General features: G+C 35.6%; 3 protein-coding genes across 8 annotated transcripts; 2 read left to right on the top strand and 1 right to left on the bottom strand.

Annotated features, from left to right (window-relative positions):
* The first annotated feature begins 169 nt into the window (after positions 1-169).
* On the top strand, positions 170-1,976 carry LOC126912941 (DDRGK domain-containing protein 1-like). The gene is made up of 6 exons (XM_050707480.1): positions 170-458; positions 622-714; positions 793-908; positions 1,011-1,142; positions 1,320-1,496; positions 1,590-1,976. The coding sequence occupies exons 1-6, from the start codon at positions 362-364 to the stop codon at positions 1,848-1,850; spliced, it is 876 nt and encodes a 291-aa protein (XP_050563437.1). The 5' UTR covers positions 170-361; the 3' UTR covers positions 1,851-1,976.
* Positions 1,937-4,609, bottom strand: LOC126912940 (nuclear pore complex protein Nup107). Its single transcript, XM_050707471.1, has one exon. It carries the CDS (start codon positions 4,510-4,512, stop codon positions 1,984-1,986), a length of 2,529 nt encoding a protein of 842 aa, XP_050563428.1. The 5' UTR covers positions 4,513-4,609; the 3' UTR covers positions 1,937-1,983.
* Positions 4,610-4,856: 247 nt separating this feature from the next.
* On the top strand, positions 4,857-23,054 carry LOC118281938 (KAT8 regulatory NSL complex subunit 1). Of its 6 annotated transcripts, none has more exons than XM_050707475.1 (12): positions 4,857-4,909; positions 6,675-6,770; positions 9,043-10,141; positions 11,992-12,118; positions 18,407-18,621; positions 18,809-18,960; positions 19,240-19,488; positions 19,660-19,744; positions 19,979-20,116; positions 20,276-20,357; positions 20,478-20,747; positions 21,170-23,054. In XM_050707475.1, the coding sequence occupies exons 3-12, from the start codon at positions 9,273-9,275 to the stop codon at positions 21,434-21,436; spliced, it is 2,454 nt and encodes an 817-aa protein (XP_050563432.1). In that variant the 5' UTR covers positions 4,857-4,909; positions 6,675-6,770; positions 9,043-9,272; the 3' UTR covers positions 21,437-23,054. The 6 variants fall into 6 exon arrangements, with proteins under 6 accessions (XP_050563432.1, XP_050563431.1, XP_050563433.1 ...); XM_050707474.1 differs by lacking the exon at positions 4,857-4,909 and adding an exon at positions 4,925-5,105; XM_050707476.1 differs by lacking the exons at positions 4,857-4,909; positions 6,675-6,770 and adding an exon at positions 8,633-8,809.
* Positions 23,055-23,108: the final 54 nt, after the last annotated feature.

Genomic DNA, 23,108 nt, shown 5'->3' with positions numbered 1-23,108 from the left:
AATATACCGCATGTTTATTTACGTCCAATTTCAAACAATAGGAGACATTTTGTAATGCCATAATTTAATTTAATTATTAAAATAGTGAAAATACTTCTTCAGTTTCATAATGAAAGGAAACGACGTTCATAATAATTCAACCTTTGACAGTTTGACATTTTATTGACAAATATCTGGTGACGTTTTGTTTTCGCAGATGTTACGATTTTTGTCCGAAGAAAAAACATGTTTCTCAGGCTAGAAATAAATACATTTTAAGTCCAATTTCTTCACTAAAGTAATTTGTTATACTCCTATGTGATAAAAAAGTATAAACGTAATATTTCTAAGTGTAGTTTATTTATTTTGACTCCAAACAACCATGGATCCCTTTATTATTGCTGCTATAATTAGTGCAATTGTTATAGTTTTACTATCCGTTGCTTTCTTACGGGTGGGATCACAAATAAAACCACAAGGTAAGTAATTTTTCATTGGTGATGCCAGCATAAATTAGAAGAATCAAGAATATATTTACTAAGTTTTCTTTTACATTAACCCCAAGAGCAGGTACATAAGAAATATTCTTATTGCTCTTTCATTCTAATTAGCTTTAATTGTTCTCATTGGATTTCCTTATAGGTGGAGCAAGACCCAGAGCAGTAGCCCAGAGAGATGGAGGTCCTGGAAGAGTACAAGCTGTTCGTAATCAAAGAGCACGAATGAGAGCCAATGGTATGAGGACTTGTCAAAAACAATAATAATTAATAAAGTACTGTAATGTTATAATAAATTTATATTTGATGGTTGTAGCTGCTCGACACCAAGCTGCTGCTCTTGAGGAGGAACCAGATGTAGTAGATGAAGTTGAAGAAGACAATCCTACTGAGACCCAAAAAGTTGAATTTGACGACAAAATGGGTGCCAAGGTAACATTTTTATTGGAAACTGAAATATCGGTGTAAAATAATAATTGATACTCGATGATACAAAACTGAAATATGTTAACTATAAAACCTATTTATTTGCAGAAAAGAGCTAAGCTAGAAGCAAAAATGGAGAAGAAGAAGGCTAGGGAAGCAGAAGAGCAAATGAGAGAGATCAAAAAGAAGAAAGATGAAGAACTAGAACAAGAAAGGAAAAAGATAGAAGAAAAACAGGAGGTAAAATATGGAACTTATCTTGATAATACATAATTTTAAACCTGAATGATTACCAAGACCAAAAGAACTTACTTGCTAATGTAAATGAAGTACCTAATAGATTACCTTGAAAAAATGTTTGACCAAAACAAATATATTAGTAAAGATTTTGAGTTGATATTTTATTTAATTTTATAGGAAGAAGAACGTCAAAGAGAGGAAGCTGAGCGCAAAGCAGAAGAGGAAAGAAAGAGACGTGAACAAGAAGAATATGAAGCCATGAAAGCAGCATTTACTGTGGAAGGCGAGGGCTTTGACGAAAATGATGAACAGGATAAAGAAAACTTACTGAAAGACTTCATCGACTACATAAAGGTAAAATAACATTCAATCAAGTAAAATAAACTAATATTTTAACTATTTCTCATGCATTAAGATATGATGATAAATAATGAAAACTATTTTCAGGCCCAAAAGGTAGTTTTGCTTGAAGATTTGGCTGCTCATTTCAAACTGAAGACACAAGCTGCAATTGACAGGATAACAGAATTACAATCAGCTGGTGAACTCACTGGTGTTATTGACGACAGGGGAAAATTCATTTACATATCACAGAAAGAGCTTGAAGATGTTGCTAAATTCATCAGACAAAGGGGCCGAGTCTCTATCACAGATTTAGCCGAGTCCAGTAATGATTTGATCAATTTAAATCCCGTAACTGTACCCTAGTCCTACCACTAGTAAATAGTAACTTTTAAGTTTGTTCATTATTTTTCTACTTTATGTCATTCATTAATATGTAAAAAAAAGATATATAATGTTAATACAAATATTTATTTTAAAAATGGAAACAAAGGTACAATTATTCAATTATTTCATATCCAAACATATCCCTTCCTTTTTCAATTAATATTAGCGAAGATTCCTTAATCCTGTCCAAAAATTCCATCATCTTGCTCTTAGTAAACACCTTATACAGACATCTATTTTCTGCAGCAATGAGGTCACATAATTTCAAAGCTTCTTTATGAGTCTCAATGTCATCTGTGCTTTGCAATATCTTTAAAATCAAAATGACAATTTCAGGAATACAAAGACGTCTCAAAGTCTCCAACTGTTTAGTTCTTTCTTGCTTTTCATCATCACTGAACTTTTCAGAAGTAGTGCTATCACTTTCATCCTGAAGCCATCCACCAGGGAATAGTAAAACATTGTACAGCAAATTTTTCGTATGTCTTGCCTGATGTTGTACAGCATTCAGCCAACGAGATTTTTGCTGTTCCACTTGAGCACATCTTTGTTCATGATGCACTTTATCAGAAAATGATGCATCTGGAGGAAGTGGTTCCACATCTTTAGGTTGACCACTTATAAAATGTCTGTACCAAGTAGCAAATCCTTCTAATGCTTCCAAATAGGCCTTTAGACATAGATGTTCTCTCAGTTCAGCTGAGCTTGAAGATATTTTGTTCAAGAAATCAGGGAACATTTTGTTCACATTAACAACACAGGCCAAAGCAGCATCTGTATTTCCAATGAAAATGAAAGTTCTTATCATAGCATTGCTAAGCCAGAGGGCTTCTTCAACTTGATTAGATATAAGAGATAACCATTCAAGGGATGATATAACTTTTTGAATTAGGGTCTTGTCCTTTTCAACAGCTGTAGTTTGAGTGAAAGTCAAATCCAGATTACCATATCCCTGTTGAATATCTGCAATTGCTTTTTTTATTGCAACTCTAGCAGAAGCACCAACATCAATGCCAGCATTGAGCCCTGCTTTTACAACCCCCTCTCTGTATTCACTTTTGTGGATATGATCCATCAGTTCTGCATATAGTACAGTCTGTCTGGCAACAGGTACAGTAGAAGTGTAATATGCTATGAGCTCTGGACATTCCACAGAACCATCAATTAATTTATTCACAAGTTCTGTAACATATTTCTCCAGAATTTTGTCCCCAATATCATGTTGCGGATCTTTACCCATCTGTCTTAAAATTAGAATAAGGTGTGCCAAAAATCTAATAAAGCGGTCATCACAGCTGTCAATCCATTGCAAAGAATCCTGCATAATGGCTCTAACATGACCAAGCATAAGGTGACGCTGACAAGTTTGGTATAAAGATTCTTTTTTACCATCCATCAAGGCTTTTACAGCACTAAAAATCTGTTGTAATGTCAATTCATCAACCTGAAGCTCTGACTGTAAGAGTTCTAAAACATCTGATGGTGTTGTGCTAGCATCAACTGTAGCATGATGTTCATGTAAAAACTTATCAACTCTTGCCTCAATTTGTGCCCTTAGATGCGCCCAGAGAAGATCTTCCCAACTACCTTGACAGGCTGGCAGTGTACTGGCAAGATGACCACATAAAACTCCAACAGTAGCTCTGTAGTGAATATTCTCTGCTGTATTAGTAGCAAGTCCCAATGAACACCATTTCCACAAATCTCTTGATGGATTGCCACTTATTTCTAAAGCAGAATTGGGTTCTTCTTGTGGTAAATAATGAAGTAATATCCATCCTTGCAGAACAGCTCCTCTCCATGCCTGGCCAGCGCTAATGCACAAGGAGACAGCATCTTTGAACTTGCCACACCTAACCTCTGTAAATATGCGCTTACACAAATCATTATCATCCTTTTGATCTTCTGAGTGTATTAGTTTCTTCTGACGTCTTGGTGCATCAGGATCCACACAAGTAACCATTGCTTTGCTCTTCTCTTTATTAAACAAGCTATTTCCAAGTAACAATTGATGTAAAGTGTTTCCCCAATGAATATTGTTGCTTATTATTGGAGCGGAGGTCTTTGTAGCTTCCTCTTGGTATGCTGCAGTAGCTTCTAGCCAATCAACTAGCACTTGTAGCAATCTTAATTCAGAGTCACTCCTAAACAAAGCATTCACCAAGGTTTGCTGAGATAATGTTGTTTCAGTTATCAAACTGTCTAAAGATTCTGGATGTTCAGTTATAGAATCAGCATATAAACAATGTAGCAGTTTCCATGTGTTAGCTTCTTCAGCCAACCAATAGTTTTGTGCGTTATACCTGTTCCATGGTTCGACCAGTTCCAGAGAATCACAACATACTTGTGCTAACCTCGCTAGTGTATCTAAAACATCACTTGGGCGACTCGTTTGTATTATTTCAAAGAATGCTTCGCTTAAACCTTCAGCAGAGACTCCAGGATTCACTATTATTGAAGATTCATCAAGCACTTGCCTTAAACTGGTATCGTTGAGATTTTTGAATATAGAGGTTTCGTTCAAAATAGGCGATAGGTTTAACGTATCTTCTCTTGATAATAACTGCCTATTTTTTCGATTTTTCAAAGGTGTAAACTGCGCTGAATGCATTTGAAGACTTCTATCAAAACTTTTGGCCATTTCGGATAGTAAATAAGGCCGAATTAATGATACACAAAACAGCAAAGGTTAGCGGCTATCTAAGCGCGCCGAACGTTGACAACAATTTGACAATTATGACATACTTTGACAGCGCCACTGTATGGCGTACATTCAAACGCATGATATAAAATTAAAATATGAGACAACGACAAAGAAAAATTACTAGATTTTGTATTGGACAAATGTAAATGTTTTTTTTTATTTGGCTAAGAGGATAATAACAAATTTAAAGTGAATTAATCCAAGAAGAAGACATTACTTTGTAATTATTTTTATTATAACTATTTATAAAGTTTTGGAACGTTCCTTCACTTCGTTGATTCGTTTCGTTCGTTTCGCTGATCATTGCCTCAACACTTTGCAGTTTTGGAAGAAGGTAAAGAAATTGTAAAAAATAAAAAAACATAGCGTAATTCAAAATAATAACTGTATCCTAATAATTAGATAGTAAAACTTCTGACGAAGTCACTTGCTCAGATAGTATCTTGGTAAATATTTTTATCCATACTTACACTTCTCTTTCCCCATTCCCTTTTCCCTCTCTATTATCGTCGTTGGTCGTTGCGTGTAAGGTAAGAATAAATAAATTATTTTTTATAAAAATATGCTAAAAAGTAATAAATATTGTATTTTTCTTCAAATTATAGTTATTTATTTTAGCTCATAGGTACATAACTTAGTTTCTATTTCAATGGCTAGTTTCTCTGAAACTTCTCTGTAAACCTAAAAATAATATTAAGTATATTTTACACCGGAGGATTTAATTACTGAAACTGAGTCAGATTTATTTATAGAAGGTTAACAAAATTACTCTGTCATATTTATTTGATTCATAGCAATTGAAGTTAAACTTAGGTATTTACTGTATTCTGTATAAAATTCATCTCCAGGAACATTTCAGCTGAATTGAGTGCCTAATTTTACCAATTGGGCACCAGTATAGTATATATTTCTTTAAATTTTAACAAAAAAATACTTGTCTTTCATAAATAATTTGCAAATGATGGAAAACAATAATTTACCAGCTTGAGTACATTCAAATAATTGTTATTCATACATTAGAATATAACACAGTATCATAATAATTCTTATAACACAATTAGGATATGAGAAGAACATAAAACCATCTTTACAATTTTTATAACTTTCATGGAGTCGAATAAATGCTCACAATATGATAGGTACCTAAGAACATGTATTTGGATATAATGCATATAGGTATTCATTAGGAAAGGAATAAATTACCTATGTTAAACATTGTTTGAAGATATTAATATACTTACCAAGTAACAAAAAAAAAATGGACTTGACCTAAACTCAAAGTGCTAAAAATTGAGGTAAAATGGCATAAAAATTTGATACAATTGTAACTTTAATATGATGATATTGAAATTTATATATCAATGTACATGTTGTAGGTATGATTGCTTTGTGTCTATAACAAATGCATAAAAATAAATGGGAATCTTTTCAAAATTAAAATTGTACAAAGTTCCCTGTTAAATTTCAATTTTACACTTGGCGAAATTGTATTGTAATTCCATTATACTACATAATATTCAATTATTACTTGTTCCTTGTATAGCTACTGTATTTTCATACTTCCAAGAATGAAATTATATTATTTTATTACAAAATTAGCTTTTTAAATACTTGGTACTACCGATAATAAAAGTAGTGATACTATAAGTACAGTAACCATGTATGTCTCAAAGGCTTATTATTGGTTAACTATTCAAAAAGTTCCAACTTGCTAATGCTGATATAACATAGTTCTGAGATACATTTGTTTTTTGCTTAGTAACAAGTGTTTTAGTTTTATATTCTTAGCATTCATAATTTCATAACTCTGGCTTGGTTGCTGTTGGGACTTCATAAAGATTGGTCAAGTGTTGACAAAAGGTGTTAGGGTGTTGAATTTATAAATTAGTTTAGCCCAATGACTATGTTATCACAAATTGTACAAAAATAGATTTTTGTTTTTTCAAGTTACTGACATTAGTGACATTATTTTTGTAACTTCTATGTCAGGCAACTGTCAGTAAAGATAGTATTGAGTGCAGTAATATTTGATTTTATTTGTATGTAAGTTTCGTAATTTGTATGGACAGTGTTTATTCATTCAATTTTCTTTATTATAGGATATAAGTAGCTGCAAAATGTGGGTTAAAAAACAACCCCTACTATACTGCAACTTGCAAGCACAAGATATATCATCAATGTTCACAGTATCAGAGGTATGTATGAAAAGGAGTTGATTTACTCATTTTTATTCAGTTTTAATCTTGCAAAGAAATATTTATGTATTTAGGTATAAATAATCTGAGGTCTTGTCTGCCGGTTCTTGATCATGAGTAAGATTTTCTTAACACCAGATACCTAGTTGTAATGAAGTACTTTATTATATTAAATTGTATTCAAATGCATTAAACCTTTCAAAATAATTAACTGTAAGCTTAAAAATTAACTTGTTGAAATAGTTCACCTCTAAAATATAAAAATTTGTTCTTCGATGAAAGGTAAAGAAAGATTTCGATATAGGTGTAATAGTTATTGAAAAATATATTTTAGGTAGCTTTAAAAACTAACTGTAGTAACCAGCATAATGTAGATACAGACCTGCCATCTCTGACTAAGGGTGACTGTTCCTATTTTTGTTACATGTATGTACTGTTACATTTCCAGCATGTTTTTAATTATTTTTATCAAGAGATAAAAGAAGCCAAATTCCATATAAGTTATGACACAAAAGAATAAATTTTAACTGATAGTTCTATGACATATATTTATTTTAGTATCCGCTTCAGTTAAGAAAGTATGTATCTTTCTTAAATACCTAAATTCTTGTAAATTTGTACAGCCAACTACATACATATATCTAGATAAAGCTGAAAGCATTGTAGATTTAATACACAAAGTGGATGAAAATTATAAATAATTATTCGTAGAAGATTTAAAACCTACTTCTTAAAAAAATCTTATATCTGATTTGTTCAAGAGTATTCTTTACATTATATTATTCCAAAATTAGGTTTTATTAAGTAGGTATCTTTATTAATCGGCATTGTGTCGGTTTTATGTTAGGTCTTGGTGTGAACTGTCTAAAATTCTAGACTGCATTACATAAAAAATACCTCAAATACTTACAAAATACCGTATTTACATAATTACAATGTCTTTGAAAAAAACAACATGCTTATTATCTGCTCAAACGCTTTTCCATCATACAATATCATGTAAAAAGGAAAAAAAATTTTGATAAATAATTAAATATAATTTTATACCCTGAAACCGCGGTGCGGGTAGAAATGTATCAATCTTGGTAAAGTACAATGAAACGTATCACACGTTAAACAACAAAGAACAAAGGAAGTTGATCTAAGTTGGACTTTGTTTTTGTGTTAAAATTCAATTTCACATGCTGTATATACGCGTGTTATGTTTACCATTAAAATCCATTGGTAAAAATAAATCCATTCATTCTGTAAACGTAATTAATTGATACCTATTGCGAAATCATAGTAATAAAAATATCTGCCGTCCCAAGCGAACTGACTGATAAGAACATGAGGATAACTAAACGCACACTACGCACAGACTAAACGAAACGTTGAAACGTTCAGTATCTATTCATGCTAAAGACGCAGTAATACTATTTATCTGGAACGCAATAATGATTTTCCAAGCGACCGGAAATGCAATCTCGATCTCTTGAATAACTTTTTATGTAATAATGTAATCGAAATAAGAATTATTAAATTCTATACGTCTATTTAAATTAATCCGTTAATTTCAATATTATAATCAAAGCATTGAAAGTACGTACTGCAAAATGACGTAAACGAAACACTTTATTGATTGTTGTGTGGCGGCAAAGATTCTAGTCGTTTGGATATTGTTAAAGAAAAATATAAATTACAAAAAGACGAAATAAGTTCTTCAAGAGTGGATTATAGTTAATTTGAAATTGTAAACATTAATTTTATAAATAAATGTGCCGTTTAATATTTCATAATTAATTTGACTTTACCGCGCAGGTACTAACCCAAGGACAAGCTTGCTATCTCTTTTGCACAACTTGCTCTCCGCGAACGAAATTGTGTGCGGCAAAACGTTTCGTCACTGGATATGAGTACCTTACCTACCCAGTTCACTAGTGTTTTTTAGCCTGGTTCCGCCATTATTACTAAAAAAAAACTTCATTGTCATTATTTAGATGCTACACAATCAGCTAAACGCGAGTGTAACGTAGTCAAGTTCAAAAATCTACTAAATTGTGAGCATCAAAAGTGTTTTGGAAGTGTATCATTTCCTGTTTCATATCGTATAGAAACAAGCAACTACGATCACTAGCGTACTCTTTTCGTTATCACGTGGGTTAAATTTCGAATTATGCAGCTTTTTGTATTCAATTTTTCATTTTTACTTAAAATGGTTGTGTACAGTGACACTGAGTTGTGTGAATAGAAAAAAAACCGGTTCATAACCCTTCATAAACGTTGTTTTCAGAAGCGCGCCGAGTCGCTGACGGCCCGCCGTTCTATTTGGCTCCTAATGGAACCGGCAGGGGACTAACTGCATGGACAATGGTGGTCAAAAACTGTGTTTTAGTGAAACTGAGTGTAGTGCCAGTGCTGTGAACTCTTTATTAGTGTTACATAAGGTCGCAATGAACTGTAGAAGAAGCCCGCCCTGACGCGGCTAGCGCGCCAGCGTCCGCGGCGGGCGAGGTGCAGGTCATGGCACCAGCATTGTCTATAGCATCCCGAGAGCCGCACATCCACGACTCTAATTTGTTTGGAGAAATAGAGCGGCCACTGAGTCAACGAAGGCGGGCGCTTGCGTCCGTCGATAACCTCGCACGTATGGATGAGGATGACATGGGACCACAGAATCAGCCTAGTCTCGCTAAAGACTCTCAAGAGATGGAGCAGATTTTGGTTGATTTGGGAAACAGTGATCTTGAGCAACAAGGTGATTTGCTCCAAGCTATAAAAACACTAGAAACTGGTGGTGACACACTTTCTGGAGGAGAAGCCTTATCTACTGATGACCCAGAAGCAATCTTTCCTCTATCTGGATTTGAGTTGGCAGAGCCCGCAGATTCAGAGGGAGATGCTATGGAAGAGAAGATCAAAGCGATGCAGCTGCGACTTGAGAGAAGATGTTCTTTCTTACAGAGGAGATTAAGAATATTACAGGCTCGTGCTATTGGGAAAAAAGTATCTGAGGAAGCGGCTCAGTCTTTTGAGAAATGTACACGAGGTGTCCGCAAAGACAGTGGTGGTGGTAGACCAGTGGGCTTGAAAACATTTTTAAAAACTGTAGAGACAACTTCTGCATTACAAGCTAGTGCAGCATCAAGGACAGTAGTTGGTCCTAAGTACTATAATCCTGGAACATCTAAAGGTGATGCATCAAAGTCTGCGAGTATTGGCATACCATCTGGTACACTGACAGGCTTGGAAGATACTGCAGGAGCACTGCGTTCACACCTATCAGTGGTTAAACACGAGCTGGACTCTGATGCCACTCTGTCATCATCAGGAGCTGAGAGTAATGATGAAGCTGTCACCTACAATAACCCTCATCAACAGCCGATGCCAATGTAAGTGATATTCTATTATTCTCCATCTTGTTATCTTGCTTTGCTCAATACTGTTAGAAGATGTAAATGGTAGATAGATGTAAGGTCAGAACAGTGCATCCTTAACAATAAAACAGGGTCATGATGTATATCTCAGTTCCTATTGTCAGTGTATGGCCTCTGCTTTGGTATTTTAATTACAGTATGTATATTTGTGTGATTGAAAGGATGTTAGTTTGTCACTTAATTCACAGTGCTAATTTCAAGTAAGATGTAGCAAACAGCTGTTTTTATAACTGTAATTGATTAATAACATCCTGTTGGCTTTATAATGACTACTTAAGTAACTACCTTAAAGTAGGTATAATTTCTTTTGTGGTTTGTCACTTTCACATGCTTCTTTGATATTGCATCATTTCATTTGACCTTAACTACCTAATTCATTAAATAGTACTGTGTTAAGGTGAACCTAGATAAATTTATACCTTTTCTTAGTAGATATCTTGTTTGTTGAGCTTATCAGATTCATATCAGTATGCTATATCCATGAAACAGGATTTTTGTAGGTTACAAGGGTTGATGAACTGTAGGAATCTCATTTCTGGTTCACTATGTAAGAGGGAACAATAAGAATCTCATTGATATTTTTATGGGAACTTGAATTCATAATTATAACTATTAGTCATTGTTTATTCATTATTATTTATTTATTTAGTGGTTACATTTACTAAATTGTCAAATGAAAATTGTTATTTATGTCATTTGTGAAATAATAATATTATTACTAGTAGGTATTGTTGAAATGGAAAGTGCAACCTTGACCTAATTCAGTCTTGTAACATAATTTGTGTCATATTGGTAAAAACATAATATGGGTCACAGTAATTGAGAAATAATGAAAAACAAAATATCCAACCAACAACTTGCAAAGCTTTAAAGAAAATAATTATAGATTTCATATAGGTTCCATTGTCCATTATCCATAATTTGTGGTTATTTTCTATTGTGTAATCTATGTTTCATTGTTTTAAAATGTAGGTAAGCTATGAATATAGTCATAAACATACCTACATTTTATAATTATGTTAATATATCAGATAGGTAATTAGATTTTAATTTTTATCTTATTTGAATGTGGTCACTAATGCAGTAAATTTTCTTTTAGTATATTTTTTTAGGACAAGAATATTAGACAAATTATGATTTTTTATGTAAGTAGGTAATTTCTAACTTATTTATTTTGTAAGCAAAGTGGTGACTAATTCTAGTATATTAGCTAAACACCATAGTAGTGTATTGTTTAATTAGAATTTTAATTAGCATTTTGCATTTTATTATTGTTTTGAGCTAGCTAAACCTTCACCCACTATACTTATTACTATAGTACCTATTCAGTTTGAGAGAGCTTGTTATTATAATATTTATATTAGTAATGGTGTCACATGTAACCCAACCTCTTCAATTTGACCCTAAATAAACAAATTAGAGTGCAGTTTAAAGATTATTGTATTCAGTTGCTGAATAAAATTAAAATAATGTTGCAATGAAGCTTTCCTATAGGTTTGGATGATTATTATACAGCATCTAAAATAAAAGTATCTTCCTACTAATATTATAAGTGTAAATGTTTATGAAGATGTTTGTATACTTGTTACTCTTTCACGCAAATATGCTGAAGGTATTTTGAATTAAATTTGGCATAGAGAATATGAAGCATGTATGTATCATAAGAATTCCAGACAATAATATAAGTCTGGAATAAGAAATAGGCTTCTTTATCTTGAAAATCTGGGCTAACTGCTGACAAAAACTGACAAATCATATCATAAAACACAATATCATGTAATGACAATGTTACTTTCTTGTTTCAGTGAGAAACGCGCGCTCTGGTCGTGGCAACGCTCCCGTGCGTCGATTGCTTCTCGCTGGTGCTGGTTGCAAGCCCAAGTTCAGGAGTTAGAGTATAGGATCAGGCAACATAATGAACTGCACAAACAGGTTAGTAAAGAAATAATTTTAGATGTGTCTATTGTGGTTATATTGTCCTCTATAATCATAAAATATTTTCCTTAAGTAAAAAAATATATTATTAAGTAGATTAGACACACAGATTGCTTTATTATGATTTACTTACCAAAACATGTAGCAATAGATATGTTTGTATTAAATTGTTAATGTTGGGAAAAGTTCTAATTAGTAGATTAGATATAGAGGTCAATGAGCTTTCATCTGTAATGAGTGGTTTTGATAAGCCTCTACATGACCAAATATTACTTCTGCCTAGACCTTAAACTTTTATCTAAAGTATAAAAGGTTACATACCTACATTACTTCAGTGAATGATGTGTCAATGTTTTGACTCCACTATTTAAAATTTATATGAAAGTACTGTTTACATAAATATAATTTTGAACTTTTTGGAATATTTGTAGATATTTTTTTTTTATGAACCACGTCGGTCGTCGATCAGACGTATTACCTGATGGTATGCAATTGCCGCCGCTCATGGATACCTGAAGCACTAGAGGCGTTACAAGTGCGTTGCAAGTGAGTTAGGAATTTAAGGGTTGTTGTTCGGGAATCGGGGATGGGGAAGATTGGGAAGGAGGGAATTGGGCCTCCGGTAACCTCACTCACACAACGAAACACAACGCAAGCGTTGTTTCACGTCGGTTTTCTGTGAGGCCGTGGTATCGCTCCGGTCGAGCCTGTTATAAATATTAACAAAATACTCTAGTCCCTTACTGCTAACGCCATCTAGTATCATTCATGTCAAATATATATGAATGACTGTACGATTACATGTATTGAATGAACGGATTAAATTTCAAATTAAAGTTCAGTTGATTGCAAACCATCCTAGCGTTTTATTAGGTTATGGGCCCAGTCCCATTATCGCGAAAAATATAGTGATCAATTTGTGCAGTTTTTGATAAAAATGTCGACTAATTATCTAGCGAACGTCCCGAAGTTGAAAGGTCGTGAGAACTACGACGATTGGTGTTTCGCGGCAGAAAACGTGCTAGTGCTCGAAGGCATGGCGGACGCTATCAAGCAACCATTAGAGGAAACGGCGACAGCGGTGCAAAAAGCTGATGATATGAAGGCGAAAGCTAAACTAGTTTTAACCATCGATGCATCCTTGTACATTCATATCAAGCAGTGTGCAACAACGTACGACTTGTGGAAAACATTGAAGAATATGTTCGATGATTCGGGCTATTCACGAAAAATTAGTTTGCTCAGACATCTCATCAGTATACGTCTAGAAGACTGCGATTCGATGACCAGCTACGTCAGCCAGCTAATAGAAACCGCGCAGAAACTGCAAGGAACTGGTTTCGAAATAAATGACCAGTGGATTGGATCACTGATGTTGGCCGGATTACCGGAGAAGTTCGAGCCGATGATAATGGCAATCGAACATTCAGGTATCAACATCAGCGCGGACGCTATAAAGACAAAATTGTTGGACATGAGTTTTGAGATTAAGTCGGAAGGTGCATTCATGGCGGGAAAACATCATCAAAAAGGCGGCAAAAGTACCATTCACTCACAGCGCGGCGTCGGCAGCGGAATGAACGAAAGTAGAACGAATCATTCAAATGTCAGTAATGGCGGCAACAACACATCGCCGAAAACAAAACAAATTCGATGTTATAAGTGCAAGCAGCCTGGACATTTTAAAAACCGATGTCCAAACGCAGAAAAAATGAGGACGAATGCATTTAGTGCAGTTTTTATGTCAAAACAGTTCAGTCAGACCGACTGGCACTTGGATTCCGGCGCAAGTACTCATTTGGTGTCCAACAGGAATTTATTGTCGAATGTTTGTAATCAGCCCAAGATCAGCGAGATTATCGTGGCAAATAAAACGATAGTGCCTGTGGAGTGCTCAGGAGATCTACAGATTACGACGTGTGTCGGTAGTAAACTTCACAAGATAAATGTAAACAATGTTTTGTATGTACCAAATCTGACCACTAACTTACTCTCAGTGAGCAGAATAATTGCCAATGGAAACAGAGTCGAATTTGATCGAAGTGGTTGTTCAATTTATAACTCACAGAACGAGTGTATTGGAGTGGCCAAATTGGAAAATGGTGTATACAAACTAAATGTGAAAACTGAGCAAGTGTTTGCAGCATCAGCAAGCGTATCCAGTACAACTTGGCACAGACGTCTTGGACATATGAATGCCACTGATATGCAGAGATTGAAGAGTGGAGTGGTTGATGGTGTCAGTTATAATGAAAAATGTGACATCACTAAGAACAGCTGCACAGTTTGCTGTGAAGGGAAGCAGACACGACTTCCATTTCCTCACAGTGCTAGTAAAAGTCATGGAGTCTTGGAACTGGTTCACACAGATCTATGTGGACCAATGGAGAATCTATCATTAGGAAAAGCTCGTTACTACATATTGTTTGTTGATGACTTTAGCAGGATGTGCACTGTTTATTTTCTCCGAGAGAAGAATGAGACCTTCAAGTACTTTAAGCAATATAAAGAGCTTGTTGAGAATCAGCAATCGAGAAAAATTAAAATATTAAGGTCTGACAATGGCGGTGAGTTTTGTTCAGCAGAAATGGAGAACTATTTGAACCATTGTGGGATAGTTCATCAGAAAACAAGCAGCTACACTCCGGAGCAGAATGGACTATGTGAGAGGTACAATCGATCCATAGTGGAGAAAGCTCGTTGTCTCCTGTTTGATGCTAAGTTCCAGAAATATCTATGGGCGGAGGCTGTGAATACTGCCGTTTATATTATCAACCGTGCCCCTACTGCAGGAATCAGTCCAAGTACCACTCCACATGAAATATGGACAGGCAGAAAGCCAAGGTTGGATCACCTGAGAATATTTGGCAGCCCAGTCATGGTACACATACCTAAAGAAAAGCGCAGAAAGTGGGATAAGAAAGCTAAGAAAATGTTCCTAGTTGGATATGCAGAAAATGTCAAGGGATACCGCTTATATGACGCAGTGGCACGAGATGTAATTGTAGCCAGAGATGTTGTGATCATGGAGAACATTGATGACAGCTCAACAACAACCATCACCATAAATGAGAGCAGCCCATCTGAAGATGTAGAGGAGCAAGAACTTTCTGAGAGTGACAAACAGAAGGATGAGACATACGTTCCAGATGATTCTTCGAGTGTCACTGATGAATGTTACTCTGACACATTGCTGCCAGAGGATGTTGATCTTCCTATTCAGGTTGACACAAATGTGCCCGAGAAACGTGTGAGGCGTAAACCGGACTACTATATGGCGAATTTGTGTGCGGAAATTTCAGGTGAAGAGCTTAGTGTTAGTGATGTGTTAAACAGTTCAGAGAGTGAACAGTGGCAGTGCGCAATTACAGAGGAGTTGAAATCATTTAGTGAAAATGACACTTGGGAGTTAGTAGATAGGCCAAAAGACAAAACAGTGGTGAAAGCCAAGTGGGTGTTCAAAAAGAAACTGAACAGTGATGGTGAAGTGCGTTACAGGGCCAGGCTTGTGGCCAAGGGCTTTACTCAGAAAAAAGGTATTGACTTTCATGAGACATTTTCTCCAGTGTTAAGGTACTCAACATTTAGATTGTTATTAGCTTTAAGTGTTCAATTTGATTTAAAAATGAACCATCTTGATGTACCAACAGCCTTCCTTAATGGTTTTCTAAGTGAAACTGTGTTTATGGAAGTACCAGAATGTTCAGAATTTCAAAATTGTAATAACAAAGTGTTGAGGCTTAAGAGAGCAATATATGGTCTGAAACAATCAGCTAGAGCCTGGTACATAAGAGTTGAAGATTGTTTGTTGAAATTAGGCTATAGAAAGTCAAACTATGAACCTTGTCTTTTTATAAAAAGTTATGATAGTACTAAAATTTACATTGCTCTATTTGTGGATGATTTCTTTGTATTTTATAACTGTAATAGTGCATATACTGAGCTGATAGATGTATTAGTTAAGAAATTTAGAATTAAGGATTTAGGTCAGATGAAACAGTGTCTAGGTATGAATATAAATGTATGTAAAGACTGTATTACTGTAGACCAAAAGCAATATATAGATACTATTCTTAAGAGATTTAATATGTCAGATTGTTCACCTTGTGATACTCCTATGGAAATTAATTTAAAATTGGAAAAAGGTGTTAACAGTAGCTTAGATAAGAAATATCCATACCAACAGTTAATAGGCAGCCTTATGTACTTATCAGTATTAACAAGACCAGATATTACATTTAGTGTTAGTTTCTTAAGTCAGTATAACAATTTCTTTAATGAGAGTCATTGGAAACATTTGAAACGTTTATTGAAGTATCTTAAGAAAACTAGAGATTTTGGTTTAGTGTATAAGAAAACCACTGATGATTTACATGGTTTTGTAGATGCTGATTGGGCTTCTTGTTCCTTAGACAGGAGGTCATATACTGGATTTTGCTTCATTATGTCTAACTCTGTAGTGTCTTATGAATCAAAGAAACAAAAGACAGTAGCCTTATCTAGTACTGAAGCAGAATATATGGCCTTATCTGAATCCTGTAAAGAAGGCATTTATTTGAAGAATATGTTAGGTGAGCTTGTACAGTGTAGGAATATGCCACTTTGTTTGTATAGCGATAACCAAAGCTCTATTAAATTGGCATCTAACCCCTTGTTTCACAATAAGCGTACTAAGCATATTGATATAAGGCACCACTATGTAAGAGAATGTGTGTTAGAAAATAAAGTTAAAATTGAATATGTGTCGACAAATAATATGCCAGCTGATTTACTGACCAAGAGCCTTTGTAAGGATAAACATTATAAATTTCTTAGTTTGATGGGTATTTCAAAAGTGTAATTTAGTCAAACATGTGCGATAAAAGTAATTTTTCTGATATGTATTATATTGTTTTGGGAATTTAGATTATTTTGTTAGGTCAGGGTGTTATAAATATTAACAAAATACTCTAGTCCCTTACTGCTAACGCCATCTAGTATCATTCATGTCAAATATATATGAATGACTGTACGATTACATGTATTGAATGAACGGATTAAATTTCAAATTAAAGTTCAGTTGATTGCAAACCATCCTAGCGTTTTATTATATTATTACGTTTTATTTCTGTGAGGCCGTGGTATCGCTCCGGTCGAGCCGGCCCATTCGTGCCGAAGCATGGCTCTCCCACACTTACTTAATTGTAGAATTTTTGATGCTGATGATGATTACTCTACAAGGTACTTGTCAATGATTGGACCCTTAAAATTGTTATCTACCTATTTTTATATGATTTACATAAATATTTATTTTGTACTAGTAGGCTCAATCAGTTTTACATGGGATTCATAACATGACTTGTGAAAATTGTGGATGTATGCACATTATGTACCTCTGCCTAATATAGCAAGATGTTATGTGTCTTGTGCTTAGTAACCATAGTCTTTAGATTACAAAAAATATTTCACAATGCTGATTTGTCCAGCTGTTTTCGAATTTTGCGCTTAGTAACACCATTAATAATACATTTTTGTTTCACTATGAAATTAATCTGCTGTTTCATGATTTATTTGAATTAAAATTACTTATAACAGCTGCAGAACAATAAATGAACTGTGTCTAAATATTGTAATAAATAAACACCGGGTCAGTTGACGCGCTAGCTAGGGTAACATGTATAAACAAGTTATAGTACGCGCGCATGCCGCAAACTCAAGGTCACGAATCAACAATGACGCGCTGATGCTAGTTTTTTAATCTCCTAGGTTTTGTGATTATACCATTTTATTTGTACTATTCTGTGTCGCAGCAATTAGTTAATTATTCAATAATTTACACATTCATATTGCAGATGAAACTGTGACCTAATCATAACATATTATAATTGATACCTTGGTGGCCTTCATTCTTCTTCAGAGTTCTTAGAATAGATATTATTAAGGGGTCAAGGAGTATATTATACTAACACCTATAATACTCTGAATCCAACTTCCGTAATCGAGCATGAGATACCAAGCTCAATAGTCATAATGTAACCACCAATATTTTATCTCGCTTAATATTAACTAGCTACGCCCGCGCGGTTTCACCCACTGCTCAGCTCTTATTGATCCTAGCGTGATGTTTTATAGCCTTCGTTTATAAATTGACTATCAACACAAAAATAAATGTTCCATTTTAAATACGGAGATTAGCGCGTTCGAATTAACTCTTCAGTCTAATATTATTAGGGTTTTGTGAATGTATAAAAGTAACTGCTACTCAACTTTGCAATAGATATTATTATGTGGATCATCTTGTTCCAGGTCCGTGAAGCTAAAGGACGAGTGGAGTTTGAAGGCGAACCAGCCGCGTATGAAGGTTCCCTGCCGGGCTCTGAGCTGCCTGATGACCATCCTTCGCACGAGACTTGTGCTCGCGTGCGTCCGCTGCGACGGGAGACCTTCAAGAAGAGGAAACTACTGCAAATGCATAATCTACACATTGCCACGCAGAAGGCTGCTCGACCATCAGATATCAAGTTAGTCACTACTAATTGAAATTAGTATTCTAATCATTATAAGTACTTAGTGACAATCTAGCATCATTATTTCTAATTTCTGACTATCAAAAAGTGGTGTATTATTGGTCGCAAGTTCAAGGTCCACAATTTTTTTGAGATGTATTTATTAGATGCATTTTACTCAAATATAAATGTTAATGCACAGGTGCAGTTGTGAGCAAGGCTTGGAGAGTTGTGCAGTGTGCACAGGCCGCGCTGAGCCGACCCAGCCTGCCCCACCCTTCAGTACTGTGCCGCCTCGGCTACGCATTGCCGCCGTCGACCCTGGCTTCCATCCTGTGCTTAGTGATATCAAAGGTACGAAAAACAAAACAATAAAAATGTTGGTTACTTTAATTTAACCTTACTTGATATTAGCCACTCAAAAAAAATTTTAGCTTTAGCGGCAACAAATCTCTAAAAGCTTTACTAGCTAATCAAATAAGTATGTATATTAATATGAATATAAATAAATCTATATTTTAGTGTGAGGATTATTAAATTAAAAAGCTATCTCTCATTAGCATTTATTTGGAAATGTGTGCTGCATTGATCTGTCAAACTAAGTATGTACAATGTGTATGATGTGGTTCCCAGACATGTCCCCGTCGCTGCACATGTCTGCGCTGGCGAGCCGCGCGTGGTTCCGTCCCCGCGCGGGGCGCGCGTGGCGCGGGGCTCACTCGGCTCACTCCACGCAGTCGCCACACGCGGGGCACGCCACGCACGCCTCGCACGCGCCACACGCGAGCCACGCACCACACTCGCAGGCCGCGACCACCTCGGGCCGCGCGCAGTCCACCTCCAATACGCACACGCCAAAGTCTCTCAAACGGCATCCCACACGTAAGTTATATTTTTGTTCAATTCGCCATGGCTTCACCTATTGCTATCTAAACCTTCTTTGAATGTTAAAAATAATAGCTACTAGTTAGCTTTTCACTAGTTGTAACTTCTACATCCACTTTTCATTACTTACAGTAAACAAAACATTTATTAAACATTTCTATATTTCAGGATTGAAAAGGGGTCGACCACCACTAACGAAAAAAGTAAAGGAGAGAGAAAGAGATGAAGAAACTTCTACAGCTGGCCATGAAAGGTACTTTTTTACAGTAACAAATAGTAATTGATTGGATTAGCTGATGCTAAGCAATCGGTTGTAACCATGGTCATTAGCATGTCTAGGGAAGTTACAAGTGTTTGCTGATTGAGTAACAGTTAGTACTTCTATCATAGACAGTTGTTTTAATTTGGACTTGATTAAATCACAGTAGTTAGGATAACTATATTGTATATCAATCAAAACAATCAAATCAAATGTGTTATGTGTCAGGACCCGAGGCCGGTCGAGTACGGAGTCTCGGTCGTGGCGACGACAGTCGTACGACATCGACAACATCGTCATACCACAGAGCGTGGCTGCCAACACGCGCCCGCAGATACTCACCTACAAGGAGATTATTACACCCAAGTATGTATCACCACTCACCTTATTGAAATTATAAGATAACAAACATTATGTAATTTATTACAATGTATGTAGAAATCAGTGTAATCATTATACAAGATTTATTAAACATTCATTCAAATATTATATTTTATTTTACCTTTAAAATTATATTAATTACAGATGGCGAGTGCTAGAAATTCCGGAAGCACCGTTAAACAATGGCGTTATGAAGACAAATCGTCAAATGTCAATCGAGAGTGAGGTAAGATTTATTTGTATCTATATAATTTTGTTATACTTGAAATTCTTCAGAATTTGTTCCAAGTTAAAGGTTTATGCTACCATAGTGGTATAGTTTGGTACATGTGTGTGTATGTTGCAGGAGGAAGACGTGTCGGAGGCGGCGGTGTCCCTCCGCCATCGGCGCGCAGAGAGCCGCGAGCGGGCGCGCTATGTACGCAAGCGCCGCGCGCGCCGCGACCAACAAGACGCCACCGGGGACGCGGCCGACACGCGCGACACTCGCGACACTCGCGACACTCGCGACTCACGCGACGCACGCGACACACTGGACGCGCGCGTGTCGCCGGCCGCCACGCCTGTACACGACCCGCCGCCGCCGCCGCGACAACCCACGCCGCCGCAACACGAGGCTAGTTCCTAATCTTATGCTAATCATTTGCTACTCATCTACCCACTCCACTAACTACAGACTAGCTAGAGTCTAGACGTTTCTTTTCCCATCATTTAACATGGCAACCTCTTTTTTAATTTGACGGCAGCTCTCAGCCTATTCTGCTACTAAAATAAGTTGCTAAAATTATCATTGAAAAAGAGTTATGCATTAAGCAACTCTCAATCGACCTATAATAGATCACCTGGAAGGTCGATTGAAAGGATTTCCTAACGACTCTGATATATAAGATTATAAAACAGTAACTTTTCTATAAAACTACAATAACTCCTGCTGAAAAATGGTCATAAAACCCACAATCACCCACAATAATATAACTTCATCCGCTTGGTGTACTAACGATCACGCTTGACTAACGTTAACTTCGAATGTTACTCCAGACAGTGAGACCGTACACGCCGCGCCAGTTCCCGCTGGCGGACGAGCAGTACCAGCACATGGTGGCGAGCATGCCGAGCGGGTTCCACGCGAGCCGCTCGGCCACGCCGTCGCTGCCGTCGCCCGCGCCGCCCGACGCGCCCGACAGCGACTCCACCAGCACGCTGTCGCCGGCCGAGCACAGCGTCTTCGACGGCGACGACCCGGACGACGCCGAGTGGGACCCGCATGCTGAGCGAGCTGAACGTCGGAAGTCCTCGTTTAGATGAATCGACCATTCTACCGCACCACCGGTCTTACATTGTCTCAGAAGTCGCCACTACTTCTGTCTAGCTCTGTAGCAGTAACTCCTCGACTCTGCCTCTAAAGATATTCGTAGCAGATAAAGGAGAAAAGCTTTAAGGGCTGTTTGCCTATGTAATAAATAATTTACTTTTTAATTGCTGTCACATTTGGTCCATGGACTCGCCCATGATTTATAGATCATACTATTCCTAAGTTTGGTCTTTGCATTTTATCATAAATACACATAAGTAATATTTTTATGTAATTGGATGTTAGCAGGCACCATTATGATAATAGTAATTTGTTCACTTACTGTTGAGAAAGTTTGATAATTATAAATGTAACAGTTACCTTCAGTAAACAGTTGATGTTGATGGCTATGTCTATTCAGAACAGTAGGTTATATTTTTATTATAATATAATTCAGTAAGTGATTTAAAACATAGTAAAAGTAAGATCTAAATTTAATTAATTGGTCTAATATTAATGGAATATAAATTGACTTGTATTTACACAGCATTGCACATATACATTACTGCTACTAGTACTTCAGTATTCTTGTAAAAATGTATAAAGTGGTGATGAAGTAAGTTCAAGATACATACTACTATAAAAGCATGAAGAGCGCCCGTTGTACAATATGGAGATGTGCAAGATGCACTAAATGCACTTGATTACAAAATTTATTGATCTTTATTGTATGTTAACGTTACTTTATGTGAAATGAGGTATTGTTCTGTTGTAAAAAGACGTGCGAACTGATGTATTAATAAAACAGTAGCTTTTGTAGTTTACTGATGCAAGTGAGCGTACCATAACATTCCCTTCAGTTCAAATAATGTTATTGTACATGTTAAATTTAATTTAACGACTATTTGTATTCATTGCAAGATTTGAATGCCGCTTGATTAAACTTGTCATGAGACAGGATTTATATGAATGTGTTCCCCTTACATTTTGTCTACATTTAAGTTTGATGATAAAGCTTTTCTATTTTAATATTAATAATGCCCAATTATTGTCGCCAAGCGTATGTAAATATTGTCTAATGTTACTCGGGCACTGATTAGAAACTTATAGACTGGCTATAAAATAATTATTTGAATCTCTGTAAGAGTATGAATTTGATGTTTCAAGCCTTCAGTTTTGCTTATTAGGAAATGTCTGGTTTTAGTTTACATTTACCATTGGTAAACATTATTTTTGTCACGCATAAAACATTGGTGTATTTGAAAAGTGGATTGTGTATATAGTTGGGTCTATGAGACAGAAAATTGACTGAGTATATAACATAAGATAGGAGACTATTTCACTTAGTTTTCTGTCACCAATAGTTATGTAACTCTCGTGGTTATATGTTTATTTGAAATAATAATATTCTTGTAATTTATCAGAGTGTATGTTGTTGAGACTGCTTGGCTGATGGTATACATACATAATTATTGTGAAGGTGAATGTAAAATTTAATGAAGTTTGTTCAATTTTCTTGAGAAGCCAAAGTCTTCTGGTTATTTGTAATTAATTGAAGTATGTAGTTAAGTTTTTTTTAAGGTGACTCTGTTCCAAAGAGTGGATTGAGAAATATAGAATTAAACAGTCAAATTTTGTTTCATTTTAAATAATACAAATAAGTTTAATGTGTATACTTTATTTTCA

Source organism: Spodoptera frugiperda, chromosome 31 (genome assembly GCF_023101765.2).
Source record: "Spodoptera frugiperda isolate SF20-4 chromosome 31, AGI-APGP_CSIRO_Sfru_2.0, whole genome shotgun sequence".
Classification (NCBI taxonomy): Eukaryota; Metazoa; Arthropoda; class Insecta; order Lepidoptera; family Noctuidae; genus Spodoptera; species Spodoptera frugiperda.
This window is presented reverse-complemented; position numbering and strand designations above follow the sequence as displayed.